The sequence below is a fragment of the Schistocerca gregaria genome, chromosome 5 (genome assembly GCF_023897955.1).
Source record: "Schistocerca gregaria isolate iqSchGreg1 chromosome 5, iqSchGreg1.2, whole genome shotgun sequence".
Taxonomy (NCBI): domain Eukaryota; kingdom Metazoa; phylum Arthropoda; class Insecta; order Orthoptera; family Acrididae; genus Schistocerca; species Schistocerca gregaria.
This window is the reverse complement of record NC_064924.1, coordinates 642,270,802-642,286,204: the sequence shown is the minus strand read 5'-3', so window position 1 is coordinate 642,286,204 and position 15,403 is coordinate 642,270,802. Positions and strand designations below refer to the sequence as shown.

Here is a 15,403-nt window from a genome sequence, read left to right as displayed (position 1 = left end):
TGAAATATTTATCATTCAGTTTTAATAAAGGACTGAACTTCTCTTCATTATGGAATAGTTACTGTGCTGCATCAAATGAAATAATAAAAGGTTGCACAAATTTTTAAAGGGTTTTCAGCAGTAAAAATGCATTGAGTAAACTCTGCATAGGGTTGATTTTAGCACATACAAAGTATATGAAATGTAAATAAGATAACAAGATTTTATTTAAAATTGAGAGAAAAACAGTATCATTTTGTCCTCAAGTCATTGATTTTTATAACCAATGGATAGTTGCACATGATGCACTCATTTCCATCCCTGTGAATCAGGAATTATAAGGTCATAACAATTGTCAAAATTCATAAATGACCCAAGACATTAAAATAAGTTTTTTTTCCAAGTGGTATGGAACAAAAAGGCACATATGTTGTATGATAAATACTCTGTTCTTTATTCATCAGACATGGACACAACTCGTTCACAGCAGCGTAAGGGTGGCAGCTCAGGACACATACAGACGTCAATAGCACTGTAGGGAAACCTAAGCGGCATGTGTATGCACATGCACGTCCACAGCACCTTGGGAATGGTGGAGTAGAAAGTGTATACAACTCCACAACAGCGAAAAAGTTGGCTTTACTAGATGATAAGAAGGGGGAGGGGGGGGGGGGGGGGGGGAAGCACAATAAACTTAATTTCAGTGCAAGCAACAGCACGCAAAGAACATGTTGTTTGGGCTTCTCACATCTACATCTACATCCATACTCCGCAAGCCACCTGACGGTGTGTGGCGGAGGGTACCCTGAGTACCTCTATTGGTTCTCCCTTCTATTCCAGTCTTGTATAGTTCGTGGAAAGAAGGATTGTCGCTATGCTTCTGTGTGGGCTCTAATCTCTCTCATTTTATCCTCATGGTCTCTTCGCGAGATATACGTAGGAGAGACCAATATACTGCTGGACTCCTCGGTGAAGGTATGTTCTCGAAACTTTAACAAAAGCCCGTACCAAGCTACTGAGCGTCTCTCCTGCAGAGTCTTCCACTGGAGTTTATCTATCATCTCCGTGATGCTTTCGCGATTATTAAATGCTCCTGTAATGAAGCGCGCTGCTCTCCGTTGGATCTTCTCTATCTCTACTATCAACCCTATCTGGTACGGGTACGGGTCCCACACTGCTGAGCAGTATTTGAGCAGTGGGCGAACAAGCTTACTGTAACCTACTTCCTTTGTTTTCGCATTGCATTTCCTTAGGATTCTTCCAATGAATCTCAGTCTGGCATCTGCTTTACCGACGATCAACTTTATATGATCATTCCATTTTAAATCACTCCTAATGCGTACTCCCAGATAATTTATGGAATTAACTGCTTCCAGTTGCTGACCTGCTATTTTGTAGCTAAAAGATAAGGGATCTACCTTTCTATGTATTCGCAGCACATTACACTTGTCTACATAGAGATTCAATTGCCATTCCCTGCACCAAGCGTCAATTCGCTGCAGATCCTCCTGCATTTCAGTACAATTTTCCGTTGTTACAACCTCTCGATACACCACAGCATTATCTGCAAAAAGCCTCAGTGAACTTCCGATGTCATCCACCAGGTCATTTATGTATATTGTGAATAGCAACGGTCCTATGACACTTCAATGCGGCACACCTGAAATCACTCTTACTTCGGAAGACTTATCTGCATTGAGAATGACATGCTGCGTTCTGTTATCTACGAACTCCTCAATCCAATCACACAACTGGTCCGATAGTCCATATGCTCTTGCTTTGTTCATTAAACGACTGTGGGGAACCGTATCAAACGCCTTGCGGAAGTCAAGATACACGGCATTTACCTGTGAACCCGTGTCTATGGCCCTCTGAGTCTCGTGGACGAATAGCGTGAGCTGGGTTTCACACGATCGTGTTTTTTGAAACCCATGCTGATTCCTACAGAGCAGATTTCTAGTTTCCAGAAAAGTCATTACACTCTAACATAATACGTGTTCCAAAATTCTACAACTGATCGACGTTAGATATATAGGTCTATAGTTCTGCACATCTGTTTGAAGTCCCTTCTTGAAAACGGGGATGACGTGTGCCCTTTTCCAATCCTTTGGAATGCTACGCTCTTCTAGAGACCTACGGTACACCGCTGCAAGAAGGGGGGCAAGTTCCTTCGCGTACTCTGTGTAAAATCAAACTGATCAGGTCCAGCGGCCTTTCCTCTTTTGAGCGATTTTAATTGTTTCTCTGTCCCTCTGTCGTCTATTTCTATATCTACCATTTTGTCATCTGTGCGACAATCTAGAGAAGGAACTACAGTGCAGTCTTCCTCTGTGAAACAGCTTTGGAAAAAGACAAAATGTCACGGCTATTTCCTGGAGAATCAAAAAACTGGAAGAAGTCAAGTTTATGGGAAGATCAGTTTGGGTTCTGAATAAATGTAGCAACATGTGAGGCAATGCTGACCCTGTGACTTATTTTGGAAGTTGCACTGAAGAGAGGCAGTCTAACTTATTAGCATTTGTAGAGTTAGAGAAAGCCTTTTACAATTTCAATACACAAAAATTAGTTACAGAAGAACAGAAAGACTTGAGGAATATCATTATGGGTTTCAGAGAAATGTAGGAACTTGCATACTAATATCGACAAAATGAATTACCTTAGAAGATAATTGCAAAAAAACAAAACTATATTTATAGCATTTGTAGAATTATGGATAGTTTTTTTTTTTTACATTTTAACTATACTTCCTTCTCTGAAGTTTTGAAGGTAACAGTGATAAAATACACGAGTGAAAAATTATCCACAACTTGTACAGAAGGCAGACTGTCATTGTACAAGTCAAATGACATGAAAGGGAAGCAGTGGTTGAGAAAGCTGCGTGACAAGCCTTGTAGCCTATGAACACCAACAAAAGTAAAATGTGAGTAAAGGAATGTAGTCCAATAAAATTTGGTGATGTTGAAGGAATTAGATTAGGAAATTAGACACTGAAAGTAATAAATGAGTTTTGTTGTTTGGTCAGAAAAGTAACCTATGATAGCCAACACAGGGAGGATACAAAGTGCAGTCTGTTAAGATGAAAGATGAATTTAAATGTTAGGAAGAATCTCCTGAAGATATGAGGGACACTCATGTAAAATAACAATTTCTTTCTCAGCCAGTTTTAGTTGAAAAGTGCATAATTTGTTGTGGGACATCATGGAATATTCCCACTTCTGGCCCTGTAGTTTCAGTAAATATCGACAGGTAGCACCACTATACTTAACCTTTAAAATGGCGTCTGTAACGGAGGTGCGTTCCAAGCAGAGACCTGTCATTGAGTTTCTTTTGGACGAAAACCTGAGCATCACATATATTCATCGGTGCCTGAAGAATATCTATAAGGAACAAAAGCACGGTGAGTCATTGGGCGAGGCATCTGTCAACACAATTTAGCACGTGACAGCCGGCCGAACACAACTGGGACTCCTGCAATGTTGGAACACATGGACAGTCTCATTTAAGGTGACTGACAGATCACAATCAAACACCTCGCTGTAAAAACTGGATGTCTCTGTTGGTAGTGCTGGCACACATGTTAACTATTTGGGGTACTCTAAGGTGTGCACCCACTGAATTCCTCGCTGAGTAACAGAAGACCATAAAGAGCAGAGAAGAACCATCTGTATGGAATTGCTTGCATGTTACAAGTCTGAGAAGGACAATTTATTGTTGAACATCATCAACAAAACATGAATTTATCACTTCAAACAATTGTAATCCATGGAGTAGTGCCACATCACCTCTCCTCCAAAGAAAAAGTTCAAAGCCATACACTCACCCAGTAAAGTCATGACGACAGTCTTCTGGGACTCTGAAAGGGTTATTATGTTTGATGTCCTCCTCCATGGTAGAGTGGTACCACACAGGCATACAAGCCCACCCAGTAAGGTGCATAAGATCACTGCACTGAATGGAGATTATGTTGAACAATAGAGTTTTTCTGCCAATGGAGTGGGGAATAATATGGTGTATTGGAATTATGAATAAAACCAACCTGCATTCAGAAAAAAATATTTCATTACTTACTGCATGTCCCTCATACTTGTTTTAAATTTTCTCTTGTACGGAAGTGAAGCGTGGACAAATAACAGTTCAGACAAGAAGAGAATAGAAGCTTTTGAAATGTGGAGCTACAGAAGAACACTGAAGGTTAGATGTTGTTGTTGTTGTTGTCGTCGTCTTCAGTCCTGAGACTGGTTTGATGCAGCTCTCCATGCCACTCTATCCTGCGCAAGCCTCTTCATCTCCCAGTACCTACTGCAACCTACATCCTTCTGAATCTGCTTACAGTGTATTCATCTCTTGGTCTCCCTCTACGATTTTTACCCTCCACACTGCCCTCCAATGCTACATTGGTGATCCCTTGATGCCTCAGAACATGTCCTACCAATCGATCCCCTCTTCTCGTCAAGTTGTGCCACAAACTTCTCTTCTCCCCAATCCTATTCAATACTTCCTCATTAGTTATGTGATCCACCCATATAATCTTCAGCATTCTTCTGTAGCACCACATTTCGAAAGCTTCTATTCTCTTCTTATCCAAACTATTTATTGTCCATGTTTCACTTCCATACATGGCTACACTCCATACAAATACTTTCAGAAATGACTTCCTGACACTTAAATCTATACTCGATGTTAACAAATTTCTCTTCTTCAGAAACGCTTTCCTTGCCATTGCCAGTCTACATTTTATATCCTCTCTACTTCAACCATCATCAATTATTTTGCTCCCCAAACAGCAAAACTCCTTTACTACTTTAAGCTCCTCATTTCCTAATCTAATTCCCTCAGCATCACCCGACTTAACTTGACTACATTCCATTATCCTCATTTTGCTTTTGTTGATGTTCATCTCATATCCTCCTTTCAAGACACTATCCATTCCATTCAACTGCTCTTCCAAGTCCTTTGCTGTCTCTGACAGAATTACAATGTCATCGGCGAACCTCAAAGTTTTTATTTCTTCTCCATGGATTTTAATACCTACTCCGAATTTTTCTTTTGTTTCCTTTACTGCTTGCTCAATATAGAGATTGAATAACATCGGGGAGAGGCTATAACCCTGTCTTACTGCCTTCCCAACAACTGCTTCCCTTTCATGCCCCTCGACTCTTGTAACTGCCATCTGGTTTCTGTACAAATTGTAAATAGCCTTTCGCTCCCTGTAGGTTAGGTAGGCAAATTGAATACCTAAAGAGGAGGCAGTGAATCGGGGGGGGGGGGGGGGGGGAATATACTTTGTAGGCTGCAATAGTTAGGCAGAGATGATAAGGCTCACACCGGATAAAATACTGTGGAAAGCTGCATCAAACCAATCTTCAGACTGAAGACCACAACAATTATCTTCTTGATAAATAACATCATCAGGAAATCTCAAAGCTTTTATGTCTTCTCCCTTCATTACCTTAATCCTCTTTCCACATTTCTCCTCGATTTTCTACACAGCTTATTCAAGGTACAGGTTGAATAACATGGGGACTAGGCTCGAACATTGTCTCATGTATGGATGGATTATACTATATTTTTTTTAGATGACACTTCATTATACATAACTATATCATTTGAAAATCAATGATAACCACCAATTTTTAATATGAGATTTTTTACCTATTAGATTTTTTATTAGATTGTATATTACATTATATATCATTTGTAAGATAGCTGACATTGCAACTGTCATTATATGCTGAATAATTAGTAAGGCAACAATGCAAAAGATAGCAGGCTGGCTTTATCGAAATTTCCCTAGCAGGTAGCCAGAATCAGTTCTGTGTCTTTGGTGAGTCACCACCTAGGGCATGTTGTGTTGCGTCTGTCCATAAGTCTATTCCTGTAAAGAAGGTTGTGAACATTGTAGAAGAAAGTCATATAAAGAGAGAAAGAGAATTTACATACCTTGGGTAAGGCTTTCTTGCTGCTAGGTTTATTGGTTTTACTATTCACATCTGTTTTTTCATCGACATCTTCTATGACCTCACTCACTTCTTCTATGTCATTTAATTGTGACACTTCTTCTTTGACAGTGACTTCTGAAAGTAAATCTTCTGACTTAACATTTGTCTTTGTTTTTGTTACCCTCTGCTTTTTATTGGTTGCAGTTTTATTAGTTTTTTTAGTGGTCCCCTGTTCCAATTTTATTTTCTTTTTTGGTGAAATTTCTTGTAGATCCGCCTTCACTTTCCTTTTGGGTTTACTCATGCTTGGTTCTTTGGCCTTATTTTTCACGCCTTTTTTCGCTTTCGTCCTGCCATTATCCGTGTCTTCATCACTATCATCATCAACAGGTGCAAAATCACTATCACTACTGGAATGTTTTCTCTTTTTAATTTTAACAATTTCCTGTTCCTCATCATCAGAATCAGAGGAATATATATAACGCTTTACGGTCTTTGTCCGTGTAAAAGCTTTATTCTCATCATCCAAAAGAATTTCTGGAATCTTGACAATTTTTGCAGGCACTGGGATGCAGTCATCGTCATCCTCATCAGAAGGGATCACCACTGCCTTGTCAGCCATGTTTACCTGTTTTAAAAGAAAGCTCAATAAAAAATCCCAAAGAACTGCATGTAAGTACATCAGACATAGAGAATAGCAAAGAGCCAAGATTATTTTCTGTCCAGGAAAAATATTTACTAAGATCAACCAGAGACTATGTGTAAGGAACACCTTAGACATACATAAGCCTTATGTCTATATTCTATCAGTGAAAAGAGACTAGAAGTAATGTTGAGAAAAGCTGAGGAATAGGAAATTTTATCAACTGGAATCTATTAGTACTGTTCACCTTGTTTGGCTGACATCATCCTGAAGGAGACCTGGGATGTGGAATGCAAGGTAAACATTAACAAAGTGAAGTATCTGTAAGAAGCTGCATTAACCATCTGATCATAATGGACTGACACAATAGTCCAACGCCACCAAGCCATTGTGTGGATGACTAGTACAAGTTTTTAAACATATGCATCTTTATCATTTCACTGTGATGAAATACGAGGTCCATTTGATTGCAACACAACTGGCAAACTTCCATCACACTATTATTTGCTTAAACCTGATAGATGGTCTTCCAATGGACAATAAAAAACTTCAATGTCATATCATTATTAGCATCAGATCAATATCAGCACTTTTGGCAGAGTCACAACACACACTGTTATTTGTTGTATACCCAAGGGACTGTAGTTCAGTGTAGGGTACACGAAATCTTTGTTCGTTCGATATAAGCAGTTTTTGTGGTAATTCAATACACTTAGTAGTTGGCTGTAAAAGTGTATAATGGTACTTCAATCTAAACTCTATAATTTCTGATGAATCTGCATATTTGCACTTTGCTACGAGACTGTGTGCAGTTATAGACTCCAGATGACAGAGTAAATATTATAAACAAAACTTCTCGCACTCCCGGTACCCATCCAAAGCCCAGAAGAAACCAAATGCTGAGGAATGATTAGTGTGCCTAAGGTATTCGGCACTCATCACACAGAGAGAGGCATGACAAAATGGCATTTGAGACACGGTTTCCAAGTGTCACACTTAGCTGTCAAAGGTTTAATAAATAACTATCACTAAATTGCTATAAAATATTTGCTCTTCTCCAAGCTAGATTTGGCATAATCAAACTGAAAGGAAAACTGCCACTATGAAGAAACATGCTCCCTTCACTACATTAAATTGCTGCTGTTTTTCTCTTATTGCTAGCCTAGCATCTACAAGAATGCACTGACATTTATCATGACTTAAACTCTCACTGTATGAATAAAGTATAATAATTTATTATGTCAACAATCATTTAGATATAAAAAATATTCATGTTATCTGTTTCAGCAAATATTTGCCATCTTCAGACATGCTTAATCCACAAAAAGCTTCATAAGGAATAACAAATATAGTAGGAACTTTGAATGTCAAAGTCATGACAAAATGCTACCTTTATCATGCAATGATATGATGTACATTCATTCAAACGTCAAATGACTTTAAGAGGTTCGAAGTGCCTGCTATATTTGTTTATCTGTATGAAGCTTTTTGAACACTAAGCACATCCAAAGATGGCAAATATTTGCCGAAACTGGCAATGCGAATATTTTTTACATATCTAAGCAATTGCTGACACAATAAATTATTACACAAACATTACAAAGGTCACATATGTCCAGTTAAAAATTACTTGGAATGGAGGCCTGTTTAAAATATGCTATTCCTCACGCACTTAACGGAATCTTCATTTCTTTAACCCATAATTACATAATTTGTCAGTAGACGTGGATAAGAAAGTATGTTTCTTATTTTCTTCTTAATTTTAAGCAATATCCTAATATTTTGCTTTTTGTCCAATCACAGCTTACTGAAGGTTTTTCTACAATAACCAAGTACTCTACATAGAACCCAAGACAACTACACCAGGTCCTTACGAAAATTATTTTTCCATCTTTTACTATGGTTAAGCACATCACAATATGACTGAAACTGATTTTATTATTAGCAAAAAATAACAGTAAAAAGACAATTAATCTGGGTTGGGTTAAACAACACCATGGCAGAACTGATTTTTATCCCTACATATTAAAGCCATAAAACAAGTTATCATACAGGAGAGTACAAATATTATCTGGATCTGTATTTTATTTACATGTTGAAAATAATTCCAAGGACGATGTGAATCTTCCAGATGGGACGATGGTCACAGTAACTTCGAGAGAGGAAGTACCTGTAGGAACACTAGTGTACAATCTCCTAGAATTGCTGGCCTAATCTAGAGTAGTCAAAGTCCTCAGAGAACTTCTATAACTTTGACAATAGATATGATTTTTACTAAGACAAAATTAATGTCAATGAAATGTCATTCAGATTCATTCAATCTTATGATATACTTCCATGCAGATGTTCGTTGTTGGATGTTATTATTTGACAGATATCTGATGTTATCCAGTTGATGTTGTTATGTTTACCCCACTACATGTGACTTATATAAATAAAAGGTGTTCACACATTCTTCAAGAGAAGTAAAGCAGCAGCATTACTTTTCCTTACAGCAATAATTACACAAGGAAGAGATGAAGCCTATCACAGCTGAATTCACGGGCACAGTTGAGTGACTGAGTGATAATGAAGAAACAATATTAGATCTTCATTAACTGAATCATGTTCAACAAAAATGAACACTACAGTGTACATCTCTGTAGCTGGGAGTTCCTCTGACTGACTTCCACCATGTGGGAGTCCTGGAATCAATACCTGATAGTGCCAGTGATTTTTCTTTGATGGGAGTACTGGAACAGGGTGCACTCAGGCAAAGCGAGGAGCTATTTGAGTGAAATATAGCAGCTCTTGGCTCTGGTAAGCTGACAGTGGCTGTGGGAAGTGGTGTGTTGCCTCCCTGCTCCTCTCTATCACATCTGAATGATGCCACTGGCAGAGAACGACACTGTGCCAAGACTGCACAGAATTACTTACCAAGGTCAGAATGTGAAGCAGAAAATGTTCTGTGGAGTGAGCCTTCATCTACGTTGTTTTAATCTTCATTTTCCAAGATGCTGAACTTGGAGTTTTAATTTGATCTGGTAATATGCACTCAAACTTTTAACTATCTATATTTGAGGTTCCCTACATTATGAGTTTGTTTCTGCCTGGATTTTTTGTCAATTTTTACAGTTCCTGTTCAGTTTCTATTAAAATAGAGTCAATTTCAGTTTTGTTTATTTGCTCTACATCAGATCATCTTTTTCTAGAAGAATGTGTTAAAGACAAAAATATTATTGTTTTCAGCAGATTCCACAAATGCATGTTCTCTGAAATTTCAGTCATAATGCCACAAGTTTCCCACAGAAAAAATATTTTAAGTTTTTTCTAGTTTTGCATTAAAAATTCTGAATCACCACTGTGCATTATGATTTGCTGACAATTATCAGTTTCTGTAATTGTTCATAAGATTTACTCTTTCTTAATACAAATCCCCCTTCACCTTTGCCTCACTCATCTTCACAATAGGTGGGTTCCTCTCAACATAGGGTCTGAGTGATCTTCCCCTCCTTTCCAATATTCCCCAAACAATCCCTTTTTCCTCCTTTGGGCTAGAACAAATGCATTCCAAATAACTGAAATACTTTTTTCTACTTTTAAATGTTTCTATCAACAGCATTATAAATTCTGCCTCCTGGAGGTAGATAAGTACTGGCTAGCCATTCTGTGTCCTTGGAATTTAACAGTTTTCCCACACGAGTTTCCCTATAATCAATAACACAGGTGGGCACTGGTAAACAGCATCCATAACTCATGTTGCATTATACTTGGGTGAAAGTAGAATAATATTCCAAGGCCTAATCATACCAATTAAGATACTACATTATTATTACAATCAAAGTGGACATTATTATTACAATCAAAGTGGACATTAATATTACAATCAAAGTGGCCTTATTTAAGACCATTAACAACTTTTTTTCATTTTCTGCATTAAGTTAGCCGAGTTCACGACAACTGCTGCTAAACACCTAACCTTTTTTTATCACTTACCTTTCAGTGTGTTTTACTGTACTTCCTTCATAAGTTTTTCCATTATCTGTTCTGATGAAATAGTCTTGTCAAGTATGAGTAAAGTTTTCTGTCTCGATCGGGAGCCCTTTAAAGAGACACAAATCAGCATCCTTTAACACACAAAGTAAAGCAAACATATACATTTTGCAATCAACCTTCTTACACTAAATAAGGGGCTGAAAGTATTACTACTGGACACTGGGGTCTGAAGCAATCAAGCTCTATTTCATCTCTAAGGGGTTCCATTCAGGCCAATTCAGGAATGTTATTGCCCACCAACCACTGACACTGTTTTATGACAGAGGGCATTGTCACCCTGATACAATCAATCATCGTCTCCGACCTGCTCCTCTACTATATGCAGTACAGAATGATGTAAAATGTAGTCATATCCTTCCGTGTTTAGCATTTTCTTAAGCACAATACAGGGGCTACATCCTAACCATGAAAAAACACCCCCATTTCATATCACCACCTCCTCTTTACTTCGCAGTTGGCGCTACATAATGGCAGGTAACATTCTCCAGTCAGTCACCGAATCCAAACCCTTCCATCACACTGCTACAGTGTACAACAAAATTCATTCTAAATCACTTGTTTTCCATTATTCACTGTACAGTAGTATCACTCTTTATACCCTCTCAAGTGTCACTTAGCATTCACTACAGAAATGTGTGGCCTATGAGGAGCTGCTTGACCAATGTACCCCATTTTTCTTAACTGCCTATGCATAATCAATGTGCTGGCTGGACTGCTGGTAGCACTATGGGACTCACAAGTGCTTCCTTCCACTGATTTAATGTGATTTGTTACACCCACCCTCCACAATGCTCAGCAGTCCCTGTCCTTCACTACATGAGTCAGTCTGGTCTCAGTGTAGCTGCAGTTGCTCCATTGCATTTTCACTTTACAATGACATCATCAGCAGTTGACTAGGGCAATTTTAGAAGTGCTGAAATGTCCCTGATGGATTTGTATTCATTAACATGATTAGTCCACGTTCAAAGCCACTGAGCTATCCTGATCGTCCCATTCTGCTGTCACTGGTTCCCTACTAACACCACAATACTCCCTGCCTGCCTTTTATACTGATAGGTATTTGTATTCAGTAACATGATTAGTCCATTTTCAAAGCCACTGAGCTATCCTGATCGTCCCATTCTGCTGTCACTGGTTCCCTACTAACACCGCAATAATCCCTGCCTTTTTTTATACTGATGTTCTGCCTCTTTTGACTTTTCTAGTGGTCAATTATGCATTAAATAGGGGTGATTAGACATTTTTGCTAAAGAATGTACTGTTTTACAGGGACTTACGAATAAAATTCTATCTTCAATAGTCTCAACCATTGCCCAAGGAGCTCCCAAGCGAATGCTAGCTACATTATAGATAGCAATTAAAATATTAGAAACAAAATACACCCTTGCTCGTGAGAGCTATTTTCACTCAATAGTACTTGGCAAAGTTAATCCAACAACAGCAGCCACAAGTGATTCCTTTGTAATTAAGGGGTACAAAATTTGGCCAGAGTCAACCTTTTGGATTTTTCTGTGATATTAAACGTGTGAAGAATTCTGTATCTAGACCTTATATGAAAGAGCAAGCATTCATAATTTTGGGAAGCAGCACACACAAAAAATTAAAAGCAAATATATGTCCAATTTTTTATATTGGGTGTGATGCTTTCTGCATTCTGTTGCCACTTCTGCTTTTTATCCTTTTGTTCTAGCAGAAATACTCTTCATCAGATATTGTACAGTGGGCTATGACTGCTAACAGAAATCACACATTTTATACCGAGTGATGTGCCAGATTGCTGTACAGAGTTTAGAGGAGGGACTGTGACAAGCATGTGTGAAGGTTTCAGAGGGCCTCCCCACTGATATTGATGACAACAAAATGTTTAAGGGTAGCATGTAAAGAATAATGTAACAGTTCAGTTCCCAACTGCCCATCTCAGGCTTTACGTTACAGAGTTCTGTATGAACAGAACTTATTTACTGGGCAAATTCTCCAGAGATTAATCAATAGTCCACTGAAGACTACTTGATTTGGTATGAGTATAGTTTATGACTACCTTCCTATTGAATTTATGGAAAACCTACACTGCTGAAGAAGGTGAAAGTTGCAGAACTCATCCAATTTCAAGATAGGATGAAACAACACTAATTTCTCAAAGCATTTACAAAGTGGAGAAAGATAATCTACACCAATGACAACAATGTCAGCAGCATAGAAATTTCAGTTCATGTGTTTCCCTGACTTCATATGCCTATATCCTGTCTGTTTCTGGAATGGTGGTTGGGTTGTTGCACTTGTAACTTTAAAAAGACTTGTAAACTGCAAAGATTATAATACCTACAGCAAACAATGATCAATTCAATAATAATAATAATAATAATAATAATAATAATAATAACAAATATAGCACAAACATATACTTATGTGGCTGAAAATGCAATTATGGGATAACAATCACTCCCTTGCAGGTCACTGGCAAATATGTCCACCATATAGTGGCAAGTCTGCGAACCTACACAAGAGATTGGTAAAACTGTCATGAGTTACGTGACCTGTGCTCACGACGCACACATCACTTAATCCTATGAACACATTTGTCCAGCCTCTGCTTGTACAGCAGTACAAAGCATGATGAACACTGAAATCTTCTATCAAGAACATTTCACATGGCAGGAATGTGTAGGCTACTGTGGATTATTTAAATTTCATTAAAATTCTTATCAGTGTACTGCTGTTTCACCATATAAATTAACTGCAATAGCAGAAAAGTAAAATAACTGACATTTCAGCTATATTTAAGAGGCCTTTGTCAGGATATAGACTTTTTCCTGTGACTGGGTACTTCAATATGTTCCATTTCTATTGGTGTAATAAGACCACAATGTCTATATATTATGTTTATTGGCCTTGTAACACCACCTGTTTAAATAAAACAGATTTAGGTTGTACATGGAAGACTATTATGCAGATTTGTAAGCTGACTATTGGTGGCCCAAGGTGAATTGGCAACTAACTTCTAGGGTCGTGCTTTCCTACTGTTGGCCACAGAATGACTCCTTTTCCAGCTTTTGCTGTTTATTTAGACAGCAATGGCAGTGACCGTTGCAGCCAGAGAGGACTCCTGATGTTCTGGTTGCAAATAAACCCAGTATGTCATGCTGCGTGTAATAGCTGGACAACAGCCTCCACAGACATTGTCATTTAATTTCCCTGTATGCACATAATCCTGCCTAACTGGTGATTGAAATCAAAAGTGATTACCTTTACAAATGACACTTCTCTTGGTGGCGGACTTCAACACATAGGCACACAATTATATTGTTTGAAATATTTGGTCTGACAACTGAATACATACGAGGTTACTATAGACAATATTGCAAAAAATGTGAGGCTCGAACCCACATGTGCATTACCTGACAGTGATCTGAATGCGCAACTTGTATACTATTTGTTCGCCACTCCAGTCTGGAAATGGTATTTGTCCTAACGCATATCTGCAACTAACTGAAATCACAATTTTTTTCCATTTCTACATCTACACACATATTCGGCAATCCACTGTGTGGTGCTTGGTGAGGACTAACCTGTACCACAACTAGTCATTTCCTTTCCTGTTTCACTTGCAAACAGAGTGAGGAAAAACCAACTCTCTATATGCCTCCATGGGGGCCCTCAGGCGAAATTTATGTTGGCGGCAGCACAATGGTTCTGTAGAAAGCTTCAAATGCCAGTTCTCTAAATTTTCTCAGTAACATTCTGTGAAAAGAATGTGGTCATTTGGCAAGTTCTAGAATAGTGCTCAAATGTGTGGGACCCATACCAGATAGGACTAACAGGGGATGTGGGACGTAAACGGAGAAGGGCAGGACAAATGGTTCCAGGTTTGTTTAAGCATTTGACTCAGTACCGAGCCTACGCTTACTGTCAAAAGTATGATCATATAGGGTCCCAAGTGAAACTTGTGAATGGACTGAGGACTTTTGGTGTAGGGAGGTCACAACATGTTATCTTGGATGAAGAGTCATTGTCAGCTGGAGAAGTAACTCCCGTGTATTCCAGGAAAGTGTGTTGGGACACTCGTTCATGTTGTATATTAATGACCTAGCAGACAATATTAACAGTAAAATCAGAGTATTTGTAGATGATGCAGTTACCTGTAATGAAGTACTGTCTGAAAGAAGCTGCATAATTATACAATCAGATCTTGATAAGATTTCAACATGGTGCAGAGATTGGCGACTTGTTCTAAGTGCTCTTAAATGTAAAATTTTGCACTTCATTAAATGAAAAAACTTAGTATCCTATGACAATAATATCAATGAGTCACAACTCATACAAATACATGGGTGTAACACTTTGTGAGAATATGAAATGGAATGATCACATCAGTTCAGTCATGAGTAAAGCAGGTGGTAGACTTCGACTTATTGGTAGAATACTGGGGAAGAGCAATCAGTCTCCAAGGGAGACTGTTTCCAAATCACTTGCTCAAGTCTGTGGGACTCATACCAGATAGGACTAAGAGGGGATATTGATTGTGTACAATGAAGGGCAGCAAGAATGGTCACAGGTTTGTTTAATCCATGGGAGAGTGTCACAGAGATACTGTAGGAACTGAACTGGATGATTCCAGAAGATAGGCTTAAACTATCCCGAGAAAGTCTATTAACAAAGTTTCAAGAACCAGCTTTAAATGATTACTCTAGGGATGTACGAGGGGTGTTTGAAAAGTCCATGCAAAAATAAAAACTACTTACATGTTTGGGGTAAACCTATTTTATTTTTCGGCATTGTCTCATTTTAGACTTACACACTTTGTCCAACG

At 38.3% G+C, this 15,403-nt stretch overlaps 1 protein-coding gene across 1 annotated transcript in view; it reads right to left on the bottom strand.

The window, feature by feature from the left end:
• LOC126273093 (S1 RNA-binding domain-containing protein 1) overlaps positions 1–15,403 on the bottom strand; it is a 189,316-nt gene that overhangs the window by 155,679 nt on the left and 18,234 nt on the right. Inside the window, exons 2-3 of the mRNA XM_049976518.1 lie at positions 10,537–10,642; positions 5,920–6,546 (exon numbers count right to left, since the gene is read on the bottom strand). Coding sequence (XP_049832475.1) covers positions 5,920–6,540 — 621 coding nt within the window. The 5' untranslated portion in view covers positions 6,541–6,546; positions 10,537–10,642. The remainder of the gene's footprint in view (positions 1–5,919; positions 6,547–10,536; positions 10,643–15,403) is intronic.